The sequence below is a fragment of the Corvus moneduloides genome, chromosome 2, assembly GCF_009650955.1.
Source record: "Corvus moneduloides isolate bCorMon1 chromosome 2, bCorMon1.pri, whole genome shotgun sequence".
Lineage (NCBI taxonomy): Eukaryota > Metazoa > Chordata > Aves > Passeriformes > Corvidae > Corvus > Corvus moneduloides.
In genome coordinates this window covers 89490418-89515268 of record NC_045477.1, presented here as the reverse complement: position 1 = coordinate 89515268, position 24851 = coordinate 89490418, and the positions used below count along the sequence as shown (strand labels likewise).

General features: G+C 38.5%; 1 protein-coding gene across 2 annotated transcripts in view; it reads left to right on the top strand.

Annotated features, from left to right (window-relative positions):
- The window catches only part of GABRG3 (gamma-aminobutyric acid type A receptor subunit gamma3), a 318970-nt gene extending 294877 nt beyond the window's left edge, over window positions 1–24093 (top strand). The window contains exons 7-10 of one of the 2 annotated variants that reach the window (XM_032100292.1): window positions 3230–3382; window positions 9083–9279; window positions 10755–10784; window positions 16272–24093. In XM_032100292.1, coding sequence (XP_031956183.1) covers window positions 3230–3382; window positions 9083–9279; window positions 10755–10784; window positions 16272–16550 — 659 coding nt within the window. In that variant the 3' untranslated portion in view covers window positions 16551–24093. The remainder of the gene's footprint in view (window positions 1–3229; window positions 3383–9082; window positions 9280–10754; window positions 10785–16271) is intronic. The other variant, XM_032100293.1, reaches the window with a different exon arrangement.
- The last annotated feature ends 758 nt before the right edge of the window (window positions 24094–24851 follow it).

Here is a 24851-nt window from a genome sequence, read left to right as displayed (position 1 = left end):
GAATCTCAGGCAAGAAAAGGAAGGAAGGAATTCGGAAGGAATTCGGAAAGAATTCGGAAGGAATTCGGAAGGAAGGAAGGAATTCGGAAGGAAGGAATTCGGAAGGAAGGAAGGAAGGAAGGAAGGAAGGAATTCGGAAGGAAGGAAGGAAGGAATTCGGAAGGAAGGAATTCGGAATTCGGAAGGAAGGAATTCGGAAGGAAGGAATTCGGAATTCGGAATTCGGAAGGAAGGAAGGAATTCGGAAGGAATTCGGAAGGAAGGAATTCGGAAGGAAGGAATTCGGAAGGAAGGAAGGAATTCGGAAGGAAGGAAGGAATTTGGAAGGAATTCGGAAGGAATTCGGAAGGAAGGAAGGAAGGAAGGAAGGAAGGAAGGAAGGAAGAAAGGAAGGAAGGAAGGAAGGAATTGTGCATATCCTATATAAGGATGAAGACATCAACTTTAAACAGGAGAAAAGGAGGAAAAGATCTAAAATACCTACCCTTTAAAATGTCAAGAAGATTATTATATTTAAATAAAATAACCTTAGCATCCTCACAGAAGTAGCCCAATTTAGCTCTCACCATGGAATCAAGGGGTGTGGTTAACTCCTTGTATAATCTGCAAGTGTCTGCAATGTTTTTGTCCACATCTCAGCCACTCGCTCTTCTTTTTTAATCACAGGAGAGAAATGGAAATATTTTGAAAACATTCACCTTCTAAGATGTGCCTCTAAAGCAGATAAGACAAACCGTATACTGAAAGTACCAATTTCTTTTCATTAAGTGTAGAAAGGAGGCCACAGTGTGAAGGTCATCTGTAGAATTTGTCTTCTAGATGTCTAAAATCACAGGAAATTAATCCTGCCTGAAAGACACTAAATCAGTTAATGACTAATTGTGATGATGGACTCTCTACGTCATTTAATGTGCAATAATTTTCTCCCACTCTCATGTTTAACAGGTTTATTTTCATCAAAGACTTGGAAACAGGGACTCTTTTACTTTCCCAGTATCTTACAGTGCAGTATCTACTCATACTCTCAGTTTCTGTGCTGGGTATCAAGACCACACTATTGAGAGGAGCAGTGACCTGTGTGGGTACTGGAATTGTGCATATCATATATTGTTATACACAGTTGAGGTGTGCAGGTTGTGCTTGACTTTATACCATTCTCAGGCAGCTCATCCATAAACACATAGTTCTAGATAAAGGAACTAAGTAAAGGAAATGGAAAGGCTCGACATTTTTGCTATAGAGTCTTTGATTTCATTTTTTGCTCATACTTCTACCTTGACAGACAATGTTTAACTCATTAACATTTCTTCCATTCTTTTCAGTTGGTTCATGTCAGTAGAAGCACTGGTTTACACTCCACCTGATTCTTTACACGAATGATCTCAGTTGCTGTGGTGTAAGTCTTTCTTCAGTGAGGCAAACCAGTCTAACAATAAGCCAGCAGAACCTATGGTTACTAACCCACATCAATTCCCTGGTGCCATTCCCTGCACAAACTGCTGGGTATTCATGGAATGACAATAACCCTTAGCCTTTAGAACAACCCAAAAGCCTCACTATGTCATGATGTTCTGCAATACCTCCTATTTGTAACAGCAGTGAGCTCTATAAGCAAGGCTTCTGAAATGACTGTCCAGTTTCTTGGGGTCAGACAGTTTTCACTGGCACAATTCTTGTCAAAATGTATACTTTCATCTAACAGCGGCATTATGGAAACTTTCACAGGCTTGTCAACCTCTTCCAAATATATCTATCTCAAAATAATGTACTTTACACATAGGAACTTTTCCTTTTGACACATTCCCCTGTTCCCACCATCAGGTTTTTATTTACCTTTAACTTTATAACTTATGATAATTCATTGATTTTATAGTGCCTTCAAAGATGCTTTGGATTAAAGTTACTTTTACTGAATTAATTTCTTTTCTATATAATATTTAGCTGTAGTCAAATTACCCACTGTATTAAATGAATTTGTTTATATGTTACTAGATGATTAAGTTTTAATTTGCCTCAACTAATAAACCCATTGTGCTTCTGCTTGGGTGAGTTGTATGTACATTCCTTGGGGGATTAATCTTCATATGCTTCCAATTTCTTCGTTCTTCCGATGGTTTGCTGTAACAGGACAGAGTTACTTAGCTATTGCAAATGATGCCTTCTGAAAATATCATACTCTAGAAAGTTAAGGTTTGTAACAAGAAGCCATAAAATTTATTATTAGGCCTAATCTGATGTAGTCAGGCAAAACCACGTAAAAATTCCCTGGCATATAAGCGCTCCTTTACATCTGAAACGGAAACAACCTACTTCAAGTGAAGTACAGAAATCAGTCCCAGTTCAGTTTTATTGCTGTTATTCACTGTAACTGAGAGAGAAAGATAGTTAACATCTATGAGGCTGACAGAGCTGTTAGTAAGGGCAGAAGTGATAAGGTCAGTAGCCTCTACTGAGGAGAGAAGGAGAAACAGATTATTATCCCCTGTGAAATCACAAGGGCTAGCAGAAGAGGTACAGTGAAAAAAATCATATAATGTGAGATAAACTAACCTTCTTACTGAGTTCTTGAATTTATGATTTTCACTATACAGCAGAATAATAAACTTTGTGTTCAGACTGACCTTCTGACAATACCACAAATGGCCACAACTGTTTTGAAATGAGGAATGCCAACAAAACCAGTGTCTCACCAGCACTGAGGTTCTAGTGCCCATAAATGATTTCTTGTGTAAAGGCATACTCATGTGCATGCTACATTTGCCATAAAGATCCCTATTTTCAGATTCGTATCTCAAAAGAAGATAACAGAAGTCACTCAAACCTGAAATTAGGGCACAGAAGACACAACCTGCAGAAGGAAGGATTTTGTGTGCCATAGTTGCAGAATCTGGTGAATGACAGTACCTTCACATTTGTGGCCATGAAGAGATCCAGAAATACAAAGTCTGGAAATTCAAGATGCCTTTCAAAACTTTATTCATCCAGAATGATTGCTGAGAGGCTCTGCCTGTCCAAATATGTAATTTCCACAGAGACCTAAAACTTAAGGATATTAGAATGGCAAGGTTTACTTAAATTTCACATGAACATTACTGAGCAGATGCTGTTGAAACTAAAAAATATTTCATATGCAATGTTTTTATGAAACTTAGAATATTAGCAGGTTAGTGAACTGATACTGTCTGCATCCCATCACAATGTGAATTTCCTTTTTGTGCTATTGTTGCAGGTGATTATGTAGTCATGACTATATACTTCGACTTAAGTAGAAGAATGGGATACTTTACTATACAAACATACATTCCCTGTATATTAACAGTTGTTCTTTCCTGGGTATCCTTTTGGATCAAAAAAGATGCCACCCCAGCAAGAACAGCATTAGGTAAGTTGCTAATAATTTCCTTTTCTGATGTTTCTACACTACAATTTGAAAATGTCAGCTTCCTTTCAAAGACACTGCTAGGTATACACTTTGGATTATTACTACTACGTCTTGCAGACCCATATCTACTTATTACTGAGACCTCTGGGTGTTTTCTTGTAACAGGGTAATTAAAAGTAAACTAGTCTGAGCCTTTGGATGACACTGCCACCTATTTTGCATAAAACTCTTGAATTAATGTCTGTCTCCTTGTTCTCACCATGATATTTTAGTGACATTTTTGAAGAATTAATTAATTGCATTGCAGGCTTCCTTCCCTTCTGTAACTCTCCCCCACTGGGCATTATGTCTTATATATACAGAAAACTGTGGGATATAATAGTATTAACTCATGCAAAGTGTTTTAGCTTGCATGCTTGAAGTTAAGCTTCACACTGGGTGTATTGATATTTTTCATAGATTGTGGAGATTTATGCTGGTATAGGTTTTCCAGAAACTCATTTGTGTCAGTACCGGCACGTGCATTTTGGCAATGTGCATTAGTATACGCTTATAACTGTTGACTTAGACTTAGAAATTTTTTCCAATGTCTATGGGAAAACCTGTGGGTTTTGCCAGCATCAAGAGTATAGGGGTATATAATAGGCAATTATATGTAAACATCAGAACCAAAGGAAAAACAATTTCTCAGTTCACATTACGGTTGCTAGGTCTGCCAATGTAAACTGATTCAGAAATCTACCAGTCTAGGAAAAAAGGGGAGGCTATGTCAAAGTCTGCATGTCTGTTTTCAAGCAGAGGGGTTATCATTCCCAGCTCTTCATTGCATCCTCCTGCTGGAGTTTGTTACTATGTAGGTCCATTTTTCTGAGGTTGTTTTACAGGAAAGGAATACTCAGCCCTCATTCCCTCCACATGAGTGCCAAAGGGCCAGTACACCATGGCTCCAGCAACAGGATGACCAAAAAGACTCACAGTTATTCTGTTATCCAGTAACACCTCCAGGACAGCAAAAAGACCATACACAGGTGAGGACAGAGCAGCTTACACTGCCTGTTCCTGGCTGTGTACACTTGCCTCTGATAGCCATAGGTCTTAAGTGTACCTCTCTGCTGAAATTGAACTCTTTTCTTCTTAAATTGGGTGACTCAGGGGAGATAAGGAAAGACTGACTGTTCTCCGTTTTCTTTAAAAGGGAGTCTGAAGCCCCATGCATGGGGGAGAGTCACACAACATCCAGTTGGGTTATCTTTCTTAATGCATGAAAGAGACAAAAGACATCTAACACTTTTTGCATTATTGGTTTGCCATAAGCATTTTTCATATCCTGTACCTAAGGGTGGTTCCCCACACCACATAGTTCAGTTTTCCCATTAATTAGATACAGAAATCTGTTAGATCACTAATCACTAACGTGATTCTCCACCTCACCCCTCAGCCAGTTCAGGGAAAAAATGTATTCAGATACTGATGTCATGAATTTGGAGTAAGGACATAAAAATTAGTAGATCCAAGGCTCTACTCAATGGATGTCATGACTCACTCCTAAAACTCCAGCTGAGAATTAAATCCCATAGGCTAAAATACAACTGGTCTAAAAATAAAGTCAAATATATATGGGTCACTTTTGTGCACAGAGTCCTGTTGCTCCCAAATTGGCAATGGCCTGTTGACTCCCAGGATACAGTAAGCAGATGCTCCCATTTTGCTGTAGACCTGCTTATAAAATGCAACTTATAAATCTGTCTGAGCAACAGCACACATCCATATCTGGGTAATGGCACATGGTAAAATTGTGAGTGATGCAGCCAAAGGCAAACTGCTGAAAGTGTCCTACTAATTAGTTGAAAGTGCAGCAACAAATCTTCTTCAAGTATAGCTGCATTAATATAAAGGACTAGCACCAGGGAAATATTTCGCTCTCTGAAATTAATGAATAATTTCCAAAGTTATTGGCAACTACTCACAGTTACATGAAGGACAGGTATTATTGCTTTCTGAATAATGATAACTAATAAACTATTCCCATGCTGGGAAAAAAAAAAATTAATTTGGGCTTGGGACCATAAGTATTCTTTCAGTAGTACTGTCCAGAGATATTAAAATGTTCTTTAAAAACTTGGTATTATAGTCCCCTTTTCACACTTTGAGGTACTAAGGCCCAGAGTGGCAATGAGATTAACTCCAGGCCACCTGAAGAGTCAGTGGGAAAATGGAAGTAAAATTTGAGTGCTGGATGTGAACTGTGTTTTGTGATCCTGAGTTATTCTGCTCTTCATTCAAGGAGAAAAAAAAACGTCTCTCTGCAGTTTCTGCTTGTCTCTAGCAATCAAAATTATCTCAAAATGTTCTAAGTCAAGAGGACCCGGTATGTCCCTTAAGAAAAGTTATGATCTGGAAAAGAATAGGTTTTTTTCCTTGAAGGTGAAGGGAATTAAGTTAAACTGAAGCTGTCATCCCAGTTTCCCCATACTTTTTCAAAATGGGTATAATATGTAATAGGACCAGGCAGTTACTACAGAACAAGATCAAACTGCAGTTTAAAACTCAAGGCCAGCAACATGTTGATGTAAAAGAAGGTACAGATGATATTTAATAAAAAATGAACATTGCTTTCCTTGCCATTCCATCTTTACCTCATTCACTAAAAAACCAAGAAAGTACTCAAAACAGATGCCCGACAAGAAAGATGGAGAATTAACTTTATGACCAAGTGATAGCATGCATGAAAGCAGCAGATATTTCCTTTAGTGTCCCACCAACATAACCTCAAGAAAATAAGAAAAAATTTGCCTTGCTGACCAAAGAGTTTCTAACACAAAACTCCTGCCAACTCACTCTGCATATGCTTGTCCAGTAAGCAGATTTCAAGCAGTAGTGATTTTAAATAACTGTTTAGACCAATGATCTAAAAGTTAAAGTGCTTTCAGGTGTTATGTATATATGCATAACTTGGTCTCCCAGTCAGTCCTTTTTGTTTTATCAAACAGCATCTTTGGTATGGGATTTATTCAGAGAATATAACATCCCAAAATAGTATTTATACACAGACTTGTAAGCTTACACTTACATTTTCTACCTGAAAATTTTGAACTCAGGTTAATTCAGAGCTGTCCTTGGCTGATATTAAAATTCTGTTGAAATAGATAGTTCATGAGCACTGTGAATTTCAATAACAGATGCAAAGCTCAGTTTGCCATACGGGACTCCACAATGCGAGAGACTTCACAATTTCATCTGGCAAGACATATTAGATTTGAAACCACTCAACAAACTGAATTTCGTTAACATGAGAGATAAAATGAACTCAGGGTATGGAAACTAGATACTATATTTGGAAATAATGGTGCTGCATTTTATTCATATATACATACATATATTCTGATTTGTAAATGTATAGAAGTACAAAACGGTATCATCTGCTTCACCTTCTTTCTCTTTCCTCTCTGTATGTATCCCCATAAACTCATTTTAACATTTTAAAATTTGTGCCTGCGTGTCAGGTGTAAAATTGATACACTAGATAGAATTTTCATTGTTTCAAAAACTCAGTGCTTGTTTATGGCATGAGCTGGAATCCAGTTGAAGGGTGATTCGAGCTGGTGTTCCACATTCAGGCTTAAGGCATGGATATAGGATACAGGCTGAGTTGAGGACTTACATACTTAAGTAAAGAGACTAATTATTTCTTTTTAGCCTCTTGATAAAAAACTCTCCTATCAGAGGATGAGTGGGAAATAAAAACTTTCATTTGAGTCCAGGTAAACAGGATACCATATATTGTACTGGAAGAACTCTATAGGTTTTGAGGAAATTTTTAAAGGTAGTAAAATGCCTGAAAGCATGTGAATGTACATGTCACTCTGCAAAGGACACATTTGTGTCAGAAATCTAAATGTGGATTAGGAAGTGTTAAAGAACTTAATTTTATATTGTAGAGTATGTCATAGTCTGGATGAGGTTCTCTTGAAATTAGTGACTCCCAAGGCCTCAGTCAAGGCTACACAGAATGACTGAGTGACCTATAGTTAGTAAGGGTCAAATCAAAGCCAGTCAGTTCACAGCTTTTGCAGCTGGGCATCTCTGCAGCTCAGCTGCGATGAATGGCTAAGCATGGTCTTTGCAGCTTTTTTAAAGCATCAGCTGAGTACAAAACTGATGCTGAGGGGTCTGGAGAGGTTGCTGGATCATGCCAACCACGTCTGTTTACATTGGGAGGTGGCACAGGTTTCAGGAAATGGAAATATTTTCCCAGTAGCTTTTAGACGTCCAAGGCACACACAAAGTCCACACTTACTTCCTATCAGCATTGCTTTCATCTTGGTTATTGACTTGTGATTTTTTTCAGAAACTTTTTGTTTGTTCGTTTCTGGGTAATAGATATTTAAGGAGTTCAATTAATCATTATTATTCAAGTTTGAGACCCAGGCAAAAATTTGCCTTCTAGCTTTTCCAGGGACATTCTGTTGTTGAATGGAGGTTATTCCTGTGAATCACTGTAGTTTCTATCAAACTTTACAAGTCAGAGATGGACAACCCTTCATAAAGAGAAAGTAGTCAAAAGTAATCCACAGATACTTCTTTCTCTCCAGAGTGCTTTTAGTGAGAAGTTATTTAACTCTAAGGAATAATTTCAGTCATTCCTTGCCATTTCAAACACTGTGCACCAATGTGAAACATCATTTTCACTATAAAAAAGTAAAGATTACCTTATGGTTATGTTATTTATTGAGAAGGTTCTCTCTTGAGACTTACTTGTGGGAAAGCTTTATTTTTTTTCCCAAGACATTGAGAAGCTGGGTTTTTTTCTATCAGAAGACATGCAGTTCATAACAAATGATTAAAAGCATCAGTCCAAGCTGGCAATGAAAAGGCTGTTATTCCTCAGGAATGAAGAGCAATTGTATGAACTACTAGGAGTCAAATAACTGACACGACATAGATTTCATTCTAACACTGGTTTTATTGTTTTAGATATTTCACACTAATTCCCATTATATTCCTTATTACTAAATGAATCTAAGTGACGCTTTATATGAATTAAAAAGGCCATTTCTGTTAATGTTGCATCTGAAGTTTGTATGAGAGTCTTACTCTGACTGAGCAAGTAACACTGACTTCCCTTACTCAGAAGGAAAGTGGAGGCAGTGGAGGCCTCCCAAGGAAGCAGTGGTGTGAAGACATACTTTCAGAATAGTCAGAACTTAGCAGAAAAATTTCTTTTCTTTTCTCTCTCCAACTCTTTTTCTTTTTTGAGCATAAGATTTTTCATGACAGCAATACTACTGTGGAATAATACATGTTTCCTTCAGAACTTTCTGAGTTTCTTGGTTTTATTTTTCTGAGTTTAGTATCTTTTCTGCTTTATACTTTTCTTCAAAAATTTCTTCATTCTCTCCTTCTCCCTCACCCCCATCTTCAACCTAGCTGGGATCAGAAAGAGATGAAGAAAAGCATATTGAGAGGCATGGGAATGACACTTTTGCAAAGATAAAAATAAACCATAGACCAAATCTTTGTTTACAAAATAACTTTGTCCCTACTGATATTATTTTCCATTATTTCTTAACACTACCAAATGAAATTAATTAATTCCTTGGATACACTCTGGATTTCTGTTTTGTATGTTTATTTCCAAAGATTCCTCTGTGATATGGAGAAGTGATGTTCCATACAATTAAATCAAGTTTCTCTCTGCAGGCATCACCACAGTATTGACCATGACAACTTTGAGTACCATTGCAAGAAAGTCATTGCCCCGTGTTTCCTATGTCACCGCCATGGATTTGTTTGTGACTGTATGCTTTCTGTTTGTCTTTGCTGCTCTGATGGAGTATGCCACCCTCAACTACTACTCAAGTTGCAGGAAACCAAACTGTACTAAGAAGAAAAAGTCGGTAAGATGGGAGCACTTAAATTTCATGTGCAGCTCAGAGAGCAGATAATCATTCAATTGTAGCCTGTAACCACATGGAACTTCACTCCTCCAAGATTTTCCCAGTGGTGTGATTTGCCCTGAAAGCTGATGGAAAAGTCACCCGCAGTAGCAGTAGGAGCAGTTATGTGCCAGCTGAGTGAGGTCTGTTCCTAATAGAAGCAGCCTGCTCACCGTGGAGCAGCAGCCCTGCCTACGCATCTTTTGTCCTCCAATTACTGTGCTGGTAGTTGGAAAGGGCTCCCACTGAAACAGATTGCATAGCTTGTTATACAAGTAAATGCACATCAATGTATATTCAAATGCATTGCTATTTCATGGCTTAACAGGTCTAGAAATATTTATGAGCAGAATTTCAATGTCTCTGCTGGGAACCAGCATTTGGTTTAAGCCCTGTGCACAAAGGTGCATGTTCCCAAGGACAAAAATGGAAGTCACTTAAAAAGGTTTTATCCACGGCTCATTTTTGGCCGAAAAACAACTTCCAAGTGTAACACCCAGAAAAACATAAAAGCTGTCTATTTAGAATAAATTAAAACAATCATGCCTGGTTAACTTCAAAACTGACTATGAGAATGAGGGGGCAGTTTAATAGAGAAAAAAATCTCAGTGCAAACACAGGGAAGGGGATTGTCCGCTCAAGATCAGTGATAAATCTTATGTGTTCAAGATAAGTAAGTTGGAGATATTGGATGCCATTGTCTGCAGGGGAGGAAATAAGGACATTTGAAATCAGAAATCAAAGCCAAATAGGAAAAATGTAAAGAAGGAAATTAAAGAGAAAGAAGCCTAAATTTAGGGAATAATAGGTCATGATGTAAAAAAGGGATTGAATGAAGAGCTATAGAAAATGATTGAATGAAGATCTAATGAAGGAAAAGCTGAAACAAATATGGGATTAGAGAAAGCCTAGAAAGCCATACACTTAGTCAATGACAACTCCATGAAAACTAAAATAGCTTCTTGCAAAAATGCATTGCTCACAAAAGGCAAAAGATTGTTACCAAAAGAAAAGTTTGAGACCAAAATGAACTTGCTAGTGATCAAACTAAAATTGCCATCCTATAGAAAGACTAAATAAAAAAGTCATGAGTATCTTTGTTAGCAGCATGTAATTCCAGCCATATAAATGAAGATGTGGGAAAGCAAGCAACATTGAGGGGATTTAAATTAACACCAGAACAAATGCTCACTTACCTATTGTTCGATCAATAAACAAATGTAAGGGGTTGAATAAGGATTTTAAGTCTATGGAAGCCAGATGTGCATTCTGCTGAGATTTCATGCAGTTTTCAAGTGTACAGAATATTATGCTGAACATATAGAACACACACCATGAGGTGTTTTATGCATTTAAGGGCTTGGTCCAAGAAATACTATTGAATTTAAATGCACTGTGCTTTCTTCTGATTAATTCTTTTGCTATCTTTATTTAAGCTACCTGATGTAAGTTTTGGTCATGTAATGGTAAGTAAGCTACTTAATTCACTGAGAGAATTGGGGGCACGAATATGTGGTTGACATTTACTTGCACTAATTCCTGAGAGAGATGTATTGCTGTGTTATGCTTTACCCAGACTTCACTATAAATATTGGTTTGCTTTTTTGTTAAAAGGTCAGTTTGTTTTCAGCTGTGGCAGAGGAACATAGCTGCCTCTTTCTATAAGGACTTATCAAGTGATATGGGAGGGAGGAGGGTCAAGTATAGAATATTATGTGTTATTTTTACCTCAGAAATTTTGTGTTTCTGCTTTATATAATACAGGAGTTTCTCACTAAGAGAAAGTAATAAGTGCAAGTTATGTCATAAATTTGTATGGAGTTTTAACTAAGTTTCATAGAAAAAAAGTTCATTTATGTATATGCAAAATTTTTAGTGAGCTTTCAAGTGGATTTTCAAATAATTTAGGCACACAAGTTGAGCATGGGTAGTTGTACTATATCTAAAAATGGAATATATACAGTCGGAACAGAGCACAAAAGTGTGTCTCTAAGTTGTATGAAATCTGAAGCTGGAATACCTACTATAACATATGCAAATATAAAGCATTCGTAAAGCATGAAGCCAGTTAATCAGCTGGTTGGATGGTCTGCTATCAGATAAGAACAGAGACAACTAAAATATTGGGGTTTGCATTTCTTGGGTTGGATATGTTGAAGTTTCTCATTTACAGCTGCTAGATCCATGTTATTAGCCTATTTTTTACAAATAATAAGATAAACTTTTTTTTTAACATGAGTTCTCTGATGTATTTTAAGACCTCAAATAGCTTAGAAAGTCTGCACACTGGCAATTAATGGTTTACAGCAATCATTACATCTATATACTTTCTACTGCTGTCACTCCCTGGACAGACTTTTCTGAAAGATTAAGTTAACAGAGCACGTTGAGCAGCGCTTTCCTTTTTCCAATTAAAAGCTATAGGGAAAGTGTTGCAGTGGGGATACTGCAACACGCATATATCAAACCAGGAGTCCCGTGGAAAGGAAATATATATGGACAGACAGATTCTTGATAGCTGTTTCAGAGAGATGTTTATTTCTCCAGCCGCATGGCCGGGGCTCAGCGGAGGAACTGTTCCAGTCACGGGACCAAGGGTCCTTCTGCCCGCGCAGGGAACACAAACCAACCAATGGGAACGAGGCTGAGCAGGGACAGGGAAACCCTGTGTCTGTCCCCTCAGGGCCCCTCTCCCAGGGCTACACGGCGGGGGAGGGACCCCAACACCTCACCCGTTTTATTTTAATAAAAGGAGAATGAAAACAACTGGATAAACATAACAAGAACAGTTTCAAAACAAAACAAGCCACCTTCCTGAGTCTTTAAATGTCCAAACAGATTCTCTGGAACATCTTAGGGCTGACAGAAGGGAGACAGAATTCTCTGAGCATGCTTTGTGGGGAAACTGAGGCAGGAGAGGGTTTAACTTCTTCCCTCCCCCTTTTCATCCCCCACTCGGCATTGGAAAGGGATTTTTGGGGAAACAATTGGCAAAAGCATGGTTTTGTGAGGGAAACCATGGATGAAAAAACGGATTGGGAATACACTGGGGGTAATAGGACATAGGGTAAAAGGGAAAGGTGGGATTAGGAAAGGGAAACTGTAGGGGGGGCTTACAATGGAGATATTGTCTAACATGACTACGATTTTTTGCATATATACTGCCTTTTACAGAAACACCATCAGGCCCAGTGACCTGCGATGCTTGTAACCCTTTTCTCCCTAGTACAATATTAAATTCCACCACCTCTCCATCTCCCAAGCTTGGGATGTATTTTTCAGGGTTATTCTTTTTAATAGCAGTTCTATGCACGAATATGTCTTGCTGGTTGTCACACCTTGTTATAAAACCATAATTTTGCTTAACATTATACCATTTTACTATCCCTAAGGTCTTAGTTACTATGATCTTTTTCCGAGTGGCTGCTGTTTTCTGTCTCGCTGCATCTTTGCTCTCTCCTTCGGTCGCTCCCGTGTTGGAATTGTCGGGGCTGCTGGTGCCTGCGCGCTCTTCCCGGGGTCGCGTTCGGGGCTGCGCGGGCCGGGCCCGGCCGCGCCGCTCAGTTCTCCGCGCGTCGCCTCCTCTGGTCGCAGCTTCGCTGCCAATGCCGGGCGCTGCACCCACGTCTCGGCCGGGCCCCCGAGCGACGACCCCCCCGCGCCCTGCTCCAGCGCGTGTTTCAGCTGGGCGCGGCTCCGTTCCACCGCCGCTGCCGCCAGCTGCCGCCCGCGCGCCTCCCCTCTCAGTCGGGCGTTCACGGGGCTCGCTCCACCACGCGCTGCACAGGACCGGGCGGGCACCGCCGGGCCCCGCCGCTCCCGCCGCTCCTCGCTCCGCCACCGACGCTGCGGCTCGCGTGGCTCCGCCCGCACGCGGGAACTGCCTCGCTGCTGCTCGCAGAGCGCTCGGCGCACGTGGCCTGGGCCGCACGGTCCCTGCGCCAGGCTTCCCTTCGCCAGGACACAGCTGACATTGCTCAACCGTCTCGGTAACTAAATAATATTCACAAAAATATTCTTCCATCGGCATATGTTTTGACTCCAGTATTAACTGTGTCCAAACGGTTTTCCAAAAGCCCTTGGTAAGAATTAAATCCCAAGAAACATAGAAAAAGTTCTTAAACAACCATGCCAGGAAGTGTTTCAGTTCTTTTTGAGCTTGAATCAAGCTAAAATTTACAAATCGTTGTTCAAGAATCATTTTAAGTTTAAGATAAATGTCCATATGCGGCTCTGAGAGCCAAGAGTCTTCCCACGGTTCCTCCATAGTTTAGATACGGAATAGCAAAGCAAAACCAAGAAGAGGAATCCAAAGTTTCCAGGGTTTACTCACACAAATCAGTCGCTTAGGGATCGGGGATCGTTCTGCTCTCAATTCTCCACCATTTGTTGCAGTGGGGATCCTGCAACACGCATATATCAAACCAGGAGTCCCGTGGAAAGGAAATATATAAGGACAGACAGATTCTTGATAGCTGTTTCAGAGATGTTTATTCCTCCAGCCGCATGGCCAGAGCTCTGCCCAGGAACTGTTCCAGTCACGAGACCAAGGGTCCTTCTGCCCGCGCAGGGAACACAAACCAACCAATGGGAACGAGGCTGAGCAGGGGCAGGGAAGCCCCGTGTCTGTGCCCTCAGGGCCCCTCTCCCAGGGCTACACAGCAGGGGAGGGACCCCAACAGGAAAGAAAATTAAAATGACATTAGGGTTTAAAAACCTTTATCTAGAACTAGTCATTCTGATCTGCTCGGAAAGCATCTAAAGCAGTCCCAAGTTTTTAATTCACTCTTTTTTTTCTTCACCTCAAAATGGTTATTGAGCAAGGCCTTTTTCTATACATAAAAATCTTCAAATTATACCTTAAATAAGCAATGTCTCTGGCTTTTAAAATATCATGTTGTCTTTTCTAGCTTTGTAGTGATGCCACCTAAAAGGTGAAATTTATTAATTTTAGTAAAACCGTGTTCAGGTAATCCCAACCCTTTTCTTTTCCTCCTAGAAAACGCATATATATCTTGTCAGAAATAATATTATTAAGCACTTTTAACACTGAAATTCCTTGTCCAAGGCCCTGAAGAAGTGCCTTGCCTTGGCAGACCTCCTGGGTGGGACTGGGATGGTGCCCACTGTGTGTGCACTACTCTCCTCCCAACCCCAGCTCAGCTGGACACACAGAACATGAGGGGACCATCCACCCTCTCCTCTTATCTTGTCACTTCAGGACACCTCCTACCTGACAGAGATTAAAACAACCAGATTAATCTCTCTGTATTATGAGGGCATTTACTTTATCTTCTGTCCTGAGCAGATAGTTGATATAACAAAACAACAACAAAATACCCCAGGCTACTGAGAGATGAGAAAGTTTCCATTGCAGAGCCAGAGCATTTTTTATCTTCACTCACCAAAACCTATCTGAGCCTTTCTTCTTTTTAACATAAATGTTTTAGACAAGCATGGAAAATTTCAGTCCCTGAGTTGGAAGTGTTCATAAAGACCTGAAATAAGTGTACATTATATGACACAGTGGTATAGCAGAACTCCATGTATACTCTAGTCACAGTTTTTTCTCTCCAGAGTACTAGAGTCAAAAAAAGATTGCTTGTACAATAATCTTAGACCTTTTTCATATGGCAACACATTGTAAGGCTCTGAAACAAGCCACCCAAAACTGCACAAAAGAGAGAGAAGACCATACCGGTGTAATTTCTGTCATCTAATCTCAGAGATAGAATCATTCACACCAAATAGATTTGCAATAATCTGCTTCTAAACTGCAATCTGCTTGCAGTTCACAGCGCAAAGCTCCTGAGATGTTTTAGCATTTACTTATGATAAAATGAATTGTGTCCAGAAGTAATTGACTGGATTCCATAGGGTAGTTGTTCATGTGTAGTTATCTGTGTTGGCAGTGCCAGCATTTAAGCAGAGGGATGCCACATCAAGTTCTTATCTCACGGACCAGCATTTTTAATGAGATGGGTAATACTACAGCGTGCCAAACCAAAAGATTTGTAGAAAGGAAATGAATTCAATATCAAAAGGAAAAATTTCCACTGAGTCATATCACCAATGTTTTTCACATCCAGCAGGAAAGTTTTCAGATACCCCCTAACACTCTCAGCAGGAAATGTTGAGTACTTTATATAGTATGGAAGCAAGAGCCCAGAGCACCTTCCTGAATGCAAGCAGTCGTGACCAGCTCGTTACGGCACAGCCATCATGCTCCTGCAGGCAAAGCCAATGCTCAGCACAATCCCAGGGAGAGGAAGGGCCTCTTAGGTAGAGAAAACCAGGCTGACAGGGCTGTGTCTGCTTTGTCAGAGCAGTGCAGACAGGCAGCAAAGCTGATGGGACTTTTTCTAATGATATCAGCAGGGGAGGTGACATTTGTGAAGATGGAATGGGTGGCTTAATGAGAGGGGAGACTGTTGTGAGAAGGTATCTTGCATGACAAGGAAATGGTGTGACAGAAAAGCTGACAAAGAGTAAATAGGGAGTACATTGAAGAAGGAGAGGTCTGTAAATGTGAATGCTACTGTGAGGATGCAAGACATCAAAGTGTCCTATTTCTGAGCATGGTTAATGTGATAAGCACAAAGGGGAAATGCCTCGGGATGGCATTTTGAAATCCTGTACTGAAATGATCCCTATCTATTGCTGACCATATGTGTTTTTATAAATCATAGTGAAGTTAAGAGGCAGTGAATGCGCCTATGCTAAATGGAGGACACTGTACAATTAAATGGGCAGGGAGTATATCTTCCTTATTTTTGAGAATCCATCTTAAATGTAGTTGCTGCAAGTGTTTAAAACAACTGACAAATAATATTCTGACAGGTAAGTGAACTCCTAAGTGTGAAAAAATGATTGCTTTCTGCTGTGATTATTAATTTTGATCTGCATCACCCAGGGAAACTTGTCAAACTGTTACATTTTTTTTCTCTCCTCAGAATTATTCTGTACTTGATATGAGACCACCAACGACAGTCATCACATTGAACAATGCCATGTATTGGCAAGATTTTGAAGATGCGTGTGTCTATGAATGTCTGGATGGGAAAGACTGTCAGAGCTTTTTCTGTTGCTATGAAGAGTGTAAATCAGGCTCATGGAAGAGAGGACGGATTCACATAGACATCTTAGAACTGGACTCTTACTCTAGGGTCTTTTTTCCTACATCCTTCCTGCTGTTTAACCTGGTCTACTGGGTTGGATACCTCTATCTTTAAATGTTGCCTGTAGCAGTGAAGACTGCAGCGTTTTCTCACTGCGGATGGATGGTAAAAGTGCAGAAAAAGTGAAGGACACAGTCAGTTTCATCTCAAATTATAAAGACTACATTAACCTTCACCATCACAGAGCCTGATGAAGAATTTTAATATGTAATTTCCTGAAAAAGAAAAACACGGAAGAATTCTCTCCTGACTGCTATCATTTTAAGAAAAAGGTTCTTTAAAAATTCAGCTGAATTTATAGTGTAAGCAATGTTTATGAATAATTATTGTATATTAGAATCTCTACTATTGTCCCTTGGCATAGAAGTTATTCACAATTCAGGCAAAGATTAAATATGTAATTTTTATTTTTCATTCCCATACTTTCTTCAAAATGCTGCCATATCCCTAAGGCTCAAAGCAATGTACACTGGCAGTAGCAAATAAGCCAAAGCAAATGAAAACACTCATTTGTATTCAAATTTGCTTGAGCTAAATCCCATAGGTTTTGGGAAACTGATGATCTCCTTGATATAGAGTAACCACCAAAAGACATATGTAGAAATGTCTCTGGTGGGATCCAAACATGGACATTACTTTCTGCAGAGGTCTGGGATTCATGGGATTAGCCACTTACCCACATATATTGGTTTAACTTAAAGGTGAAAAGGCGGATGGAGAAGAAAGTTATTATTTTGATATAAATAAGACTTGCCTATCTCTGAGGCAGCTGTAGGCATAACTTCTACAGTTTTTCAAGCTTTTAACTGTGTTTTTTATGACTCATTAAACACAGGATGGTCATTGATTTCTAAAGTACTATACTTGAAGCAGGACAAGATTCCTGCTTGTTCGTGTCATTGTAGCAGATCATAGTGCATAGCCCATGAGTAAAAATCACTATATAATAGCACCAGGAATATATGACTTTCTTCAGATTTCAATTTGTTAAAAAGTGCAATCATGCATTCTTATATTTTCCCTCAAAGCTGTTTTACAATATTGAAAAACATGCGTGCCAAAGGACTACTTTTGTTCTTTTTGTAACATTAAACACTGCAGTATTTACTCATGGTAGTTGTTCCCTGGACCTGAGGTAAAGACTGAACACCTGTGGCTTGAATAGTGCATTACAGGAACTCAATTGTGACACTTGGATTAAACATGCAATTGTTGGATTAAACATGAAGTAGTTGCCACATGTAGAAAGAGATTCTTTTCATTCTTTTCCAAATTTTCCAGCTATATTTTACACTGAAAACCAATTTTGTACTTGTCAAGATTTTGACCATTCAACTCTAAAACGACCATTTTTTCAAAAACTAATTTTACAGTATTAAACTAAAAGATGTCTTTTACAGACTGTCTACATAATTGTTATTAAGCAAACAAAACACATTCAGAATTAAATAGCAATAGCTTTTCACTACCCTTTGGATGACAAATTGTTACAAAAGATTGAAGTTAAAAGATACCTAAAACAACAATTCTATTTCTTTTCTCTTCTGGAGACAATTTTTTTTTTAATAGTTCAAAAAGTGAGTGTCTCTTCCACACAGTATTTGATGAAAAAATGAATAGTGGACATGACTGAAAAGGAGTTCGTTTTTTCCCCAAAAGGAAAACCCTGCAAACAATCAAAAACTAATGCAATGGTAATTCTAAGGGAACAGAAATTCTGTTATGTTCTTTGAAATATCACTGTCTGTCATTGCTGTTGCTCTGTTCTTCCACTGAGTTTTTAATTGGGAAAAAAAAAACCTTAATACAAAAGTTAATTGTAGTAACCCAGAATCTTTCTTCTGTTTTTCACTTGTCTGAAATAGCAGAAACATAGCTGGGTTTAGGTCGGGGTGGGGAATCACTTCTGTAAGGACTGACAAAATTCAAATTAGAAGCACAGAGAAGAAATATTTTGAGGCAGAATCTAAGCCTTAATTTTAGAAAAATCTGCCCAATCTGATGTCTTCTAAACCAATGATAACCTTCTGGTTTCAAAATATATGTTGAAAATTTTGCTAACTCTCATTAGCTAATTAACTGCTCCATAAACCTGTGTCCTGCACTTGGAAGTATGGATTTAATTTAAGGATGACACTGATATTTTAAGTAGTGCAAGAAGGTGATTAAATTGGAGTTGAATATCCTGATCTCTAATCATGATTTTGTCTACTCTAATAGTCACCTTCAGCCATGTTTTGCAAGAACACTAGAAATATTCCAAGCCTAAATAAAAGAATGGAAACAATTTTCCTTTATGGGGCTGATCCTGCAAACCCTCTGCACAATCAATTTTGGTGGTAGTATTGAGATAAGTGATGCACAATCAGGTGCCTTCCACCATTAGATTGTAGAGTGAGGTTTATTTAACAATTGCATGCTGTGTGAATTTCCTGGGAAGTGGAACATTCTCTTGTTAGATGATGAGCACATGCTTTTCTTACACTTCTGCCTGAAAGCAGGCAATCCCACCAGATCCTTCTTTGGAAGACTGATTCTGCTAAGTCCTTTCATATTGCCCATTTTCTGAGTGTTTTCATAAACAGAAGACAGAAGCATATAATTCCACTTTTTTCCACTGTCCTAAATCAAGAAAGAAGCCTCAGACATTACTGCCTTCTGCTCTTATAGTGAGAGCAGAGGACATATTCTACTGTGTAATTTATTCTACTCTGGGGTTATCAAAAAATTGATTTTTATGCAAGGCAAGCAGCTGCAGGCTGGCAGGTTCCTGAATGCATTCCTCTGCTTATTCCTAGTAACTTGGCTTACTCTCACTGCTCTACTGCTCTGTGCTTTGGCAGCCACTGAAAGACCTTAGAGATCAGGGAAGATAAGCCTCCTACAATCTGAATCATTCAAAATGCCAGTATTTTAGAGACCTAGATAATGTGGTCTGCATACATCTATGTGCCATATCCTTCTGTAGGAGTAAGAATATCCTCTATAACCTTCAGATATTCTTTTGCTTCTTTTGCAAATTGACAAAAGTTAACATTTTTGTGTGCTGTCCCATGAGAAATGTAAGAACTGTATTTTAGCATTTTAGAACATTTTCTTATTATATAATTTCATATTTGAGACTTGCATTTATTCAGCTACTTCTTTTTCTTATTTAGTACTTACTTTTACCATTATAAGAAAGGGAACAGAGGAAGGCAAAACCAAATGAGCAGTGAAATGAGCACATTTGACTATGTAAAACCTCTAAACCAAACATTACGTTCCTTCCTTGTTGAAGCTGCAGAAAGGATTCTGAGGGTTTTTTAAATAATCACCATTTTTTTCCAGGAGGATCTAAAGTCAGTCCTCTTATTCTCCCCTTCAATTAAAAGTTCTTAGACAGTGTTTTTCTTTATTGAGGGCAGCATTTTCAAGGCAACTAAGAATGTACGAAAATACTGGTCTTCTTAATCTAATCTTCTCAGTTTTTCTGGCTCTGATGCCTAGAATATTGACAGCTCCTTCTTTTACAGCCATTCTTCCAAGAATAAGGATATAAAAACTTGTAGCCAGTTTACTCTCTCTCAGTGTCCAGCAGTAATGTGGAACTGAAGTGCACGACACACCACACAGTTTTAATATAACTTTCTAATCAAAAATTACGGGTGTAGTTTAAAACACCTCAGGCATTTTGATAACCTTCTCTTTCTCATGTTCTCCTTAATCAACTCTCAACTGTATATTGCTATATTGTGCATACCAATAAAAATGATAAAAACTACAAAAGGCAGAATCATCTTCACAGAGACAGTGATGAGTAGTGAAGCTAAAAGAAGAGAAAGAAATTATTTTTTATTGCTGTGCAGTTCTTATCTGTTGCAGTCCTCTTATTCAATTTAACCCACAGCTAATTCCAAATCATCCACCTGGAGGTTTGCACATTCATCAGCTGGAACAGCAGTGACACATGAGCCTTTAGCTGATAGGAAATCATTTCTGGAACTGAAGGCATCCTGCCAAATAACTCAGACAGATAGCTATCTTAAGCACTTCTGCAGCTCTAATGTGTCTTGGTGTCTAGCATCTCATGTTGTTTTGTGAATTTATCACAACTGTTCTTAACTGGTCATTTCATGAAGGGAAGGCTGTTTACCTCCTTTTTATGCAAAATTTCACCATGTATCTAATAAAATTACTCTCCTACACGACCAGACGCAAAGCAACTCTGGAACTGCTGCCTTTGTGGGGAGGGAGACTCAGTATTTTAAGACAGACAGATTTCACAGGATCACAGAATCAACTAGGTTGGAAAATACCTTGGAGATCATCAAGTCCAACCTATGACCTAACACCACCTTATCAAATAAACCATAGCACTAAGTGCCATATCCAGTCTTTTTTTAAACACCTCCATGACTATTTCATTAGCCTCACCATCTGGAGGGTTGGTGTTACCTTGTAAGCTGTAAAATAAAAAAAGTGCCCAGTGAAACTTGTAAAGGCTGTCTGTAACAGCCTGTGCTTTTTCCATTGGCTGCTCTTTCCATATAATGCAGGAAGAGAAGGCAAGCCATATCTCATAAGCTTAGATGCCTATGCATTCAGATGATTTTTTTTCAAGGTATCTCTTTCTTCTTGCTCACAGTGAAATGTTTGTGCCTCTTACTTCAGTGCCTTTATCATTTGTTAATATGAAAGGATATTCCTTAACATTAAAGACTATTTCTCATCTGAAAGTTAGAAAGTGGGACCAATGACCTTCCTGGAGTTCTGCCGGAGCATCATAGTGTGTGACGAATATTCTAAATGTCTTCAATGTATAGACTGAGCATTTGTCTGCATTTTCTTTAGTTTTCTAAACAGTCTGTAGGTTTCTTATTTCCTAAATAGCAAAAAGCTGCAGTGGAACTTCAGCAGTTTAGCAGAATCCTTCTTTCTTCACTCAGCAATTTCATTCCACCAAGAGATAGAGAGCATAAACTCAAGGCTCATCCAGATCTCTTTCCAAAGACTATTTAAAATAGGTAAAAACCAGACTATGGATTGGGAATGCATTTCCACAGCTGAAAGGTGAGGTTCTTTTTCCTTTCGAGGTTTTTTAGCTTATTTTCCTCAGTTAATTTTAGATCCTTCCTCCCTCCACAAGCACAAAATTAGTTCAATTTACACTTGCCTACTGAGAAAAAAGTATAGTGTCATTAGTGTTATACTATACTTGTCTGCCTACCACCTTCTTATGGTTCATCACACTCTCTTCTTGAAGGGTTCTAGTATGTACATGAAAAAATTAAGGCCTTCCTTCAAGACTCAGTGGCCTTAATAGTTTTACCTTTTTCCCTGGGATCGAGAAGGAGTTCTTTCCTCATAATTTAGGCCACTGGTTTAGATACTAAAACCAAAGCTATATTTTATACATAAAGTGAAATTATGTTTCAACAGAAAAAATTATCTTGGCTTGAACTGAATTGCTTCGACAAGTTAAACAGTAAAATTTTGTATGCTGAACCTTTGCTGGATAATTCAAAGAGATATGCTGTCCTACAATCCTGTCTAGCTAGGACTAAGTCCTGAATTAGGGATAAATATTGTTCTAATCATCTAGTTTACCTAGCAGATTTTTCTTTAAATGACTTTTGTCTTGACTGACTTCAAACACTTGGTTAGTTACTGCTGACATTCCTCAAGTGAGATATCCAATATCTGTGATGATATATTGCATTCTACAGGCTTTACTTTTTTTACTTTTCCTCTTTTGTTGTGGGTCCTCAAGACAGTGTCTGTATGCATCTGGACTCCTCAAGGGTTTTCCTAGAATATATGTGAAACTAGAGAATAAAATTCATTATGAAGTTCAGTGCCTCAGAGCTGGACACCTGAGAATTCTCTGCTTTCTACCAAAACATTCATTTTGATCTTCTAATCATTTGCTGTTTATAAAGGACAAACAGAAGACATGGTTATGTTTATTCATTTATCTAGGGGAAGGCTTTCCCAAGGATTGAACGAGGCAAAGCAGGCACTGATACACAGCCAGTCACTTGCTGGGTATTCTCTTATCTAGGCAAGGAATGGCTCTAGTCAGAGGAGACACAACAGCCTCTGGTATCACCGAAACACCCACATGACTTCACTTGGAGGCCTAAGCCAGCCTGTGGAGATTCTTATAGGAGAATTCAGGTGCTCCTTTTGATGTTTAATACAGCCCTTAATGCTCTCCTAATGTCTCTATAACTTCTTGCAGCAGTGCTTGGGAGACATGAAGCTATACTGACACAATGTATTCTAAAATACACAGAATTAAATATCCACAGTGAAGCTGGTGATGGCTTGTTACTGAGACTGTATTAGGATTACAAGTTTAAAAAAAAACCCTGCTAGGTCTGAGTCAAAACTTTCCACATTAATTAAGACCATTGACCAGAAGAGGGGTTTAAGTACAAATTAGCAATCAGGAAGATCATTGGATGATATTCTGCAGGGGTTGATTATCCATTGTTTGGATTCAAAACTTGTGGAGTGTAGATTTGTAACTTAAGTACTTAATGTGAAATTTGTGATTTACATACCTAAAGTGAGGCCTAAAACAGGTAAATGCTAAAATTTCTAAATTGCACATTAATATAAAGTGGGTGAAGAGAACAATATTGATGACATATTTTTTAAAAACTACTGATGAATGTGAAACAGAGCATTCTACAGAGTCCATTCCATGCTTATAGACCGCATGGAATCCTTAAAATGAAAGCAACTGTGGAACACATGGAAAGCTGGTAAAATAATTGCATTTGACAGTATTACACAGGCCATTACACAGTGGAAGTATGCCACTGCCAGACAGAGTGTTGCAAAGGAAAAAAAATCAGAATAAGCTGACAAAACATTTCCTCTGAACAACAATGGGAAACCTGGTGCAGAGAGATTACAGTATCACTCTCCTTATTCTCTTTTGGAGTCATTCATAAGTCCTGTGACTTTTTTGTCACTCACAATCACATGGAATACCAACCTTAAATCACGGACCAACCTGTGGCTACCACAGATCATCACCAAACCTCTCATATAATCCTGATCTGAACTCTCAGTATACTGCTCTCAAAACACTTTTTCCCACCATGAAAACACATGAATTTTTTTTTACGTGAGTGTAATTTTAGTAATCTAATAAATACTGCCAACTATGTGCCAAATTGAATTTTCTTATAGAACACAGAAAAAATTTTAGATTTCTAATTATCCTTCCTTCCTAAGTTTTTGTTAGGGGTGTGTGATTTCGTTGCTAGCAGTGCAGCTTGTGATGTCATAGTGAAATGAAAGTAAAATTATGTGCCCAATGTGCCTTGAATAATACAGGTAGCACTAGTACCAGTATGTCATTCTAAGTTAGACAGCCATCCCAGTGATCCCCCAGACTGACCTAATCAGAAAAGTCAAACACCCATGTGCTTCATCTCCTCAAGTTCTCAGACAACTACTTTCCCTTCTTGATCACATCCATTCCAATTTACTTTGTGTTAAGGAGTAGGGCTGTGCGTCTAGAATACTATTTATATTCGTATTTTGATCCCAGCGTTTGTATTTCTGGATACAAATAAATACACATTATCAGAAAATGCAAGTATGGTGTGCATGTTTGGTGGTTGTATTTTCTTATAGAATTTGAGAGCTTAACAAAACAGAAATAGATTTCTGAAAAATTGCTTAAGAAAAAAGGCATAGTGTGTTGCCTTTCTAATAGGGTTGTACAGTGTTCTTGACAGGAATTTCAAATGAGTCTTTGAAAAATACTTTCAACAGTGAGCATGAGCTGACTAAACTGCAAAAAATATTTGAGACTGCAGTTATCCATTGGACTAACTTAAACTGGGAAGAATATGCTACAAAATTCAAAGAGAAATCAAGAAATAGGCTGTGTCTTTTTCATAAACTGCTTGAATGTAAAGACTCTGCAATTTTAAAATTGTAATCAAATTTGGCCTCAAAACTTTCCCAACCCCAACTTTTTCAGTACTCAGTGAAATTTACTGGTAAAACTATACTCTGTGTCTTTACAATAATTATTTTTTGCCAGCCACTTACTGTTAAGTAAGACTGTCTTCTTGATTTATGCTCTTTGAATGTAATTTAATTCCCGCCTCTGTACATTCATGACCACAGAATTGTCAGTCTCAACCCACTCCAACTGTGAAATGCCTACTTCATTTTAGGATTCCACTCCGTAGTAACACTAGAGCTGACAGCTGGGCCACAGATAATGCATAAATTTCCCAGATCTCTCATGATTCCACAGATTTCCCTATCTGAGCTTGTTATATTTATACTTTCTGTATGTTCCTGGCACTAAGGCATGTTTTTCCAAAAGACATTTTATTTCAC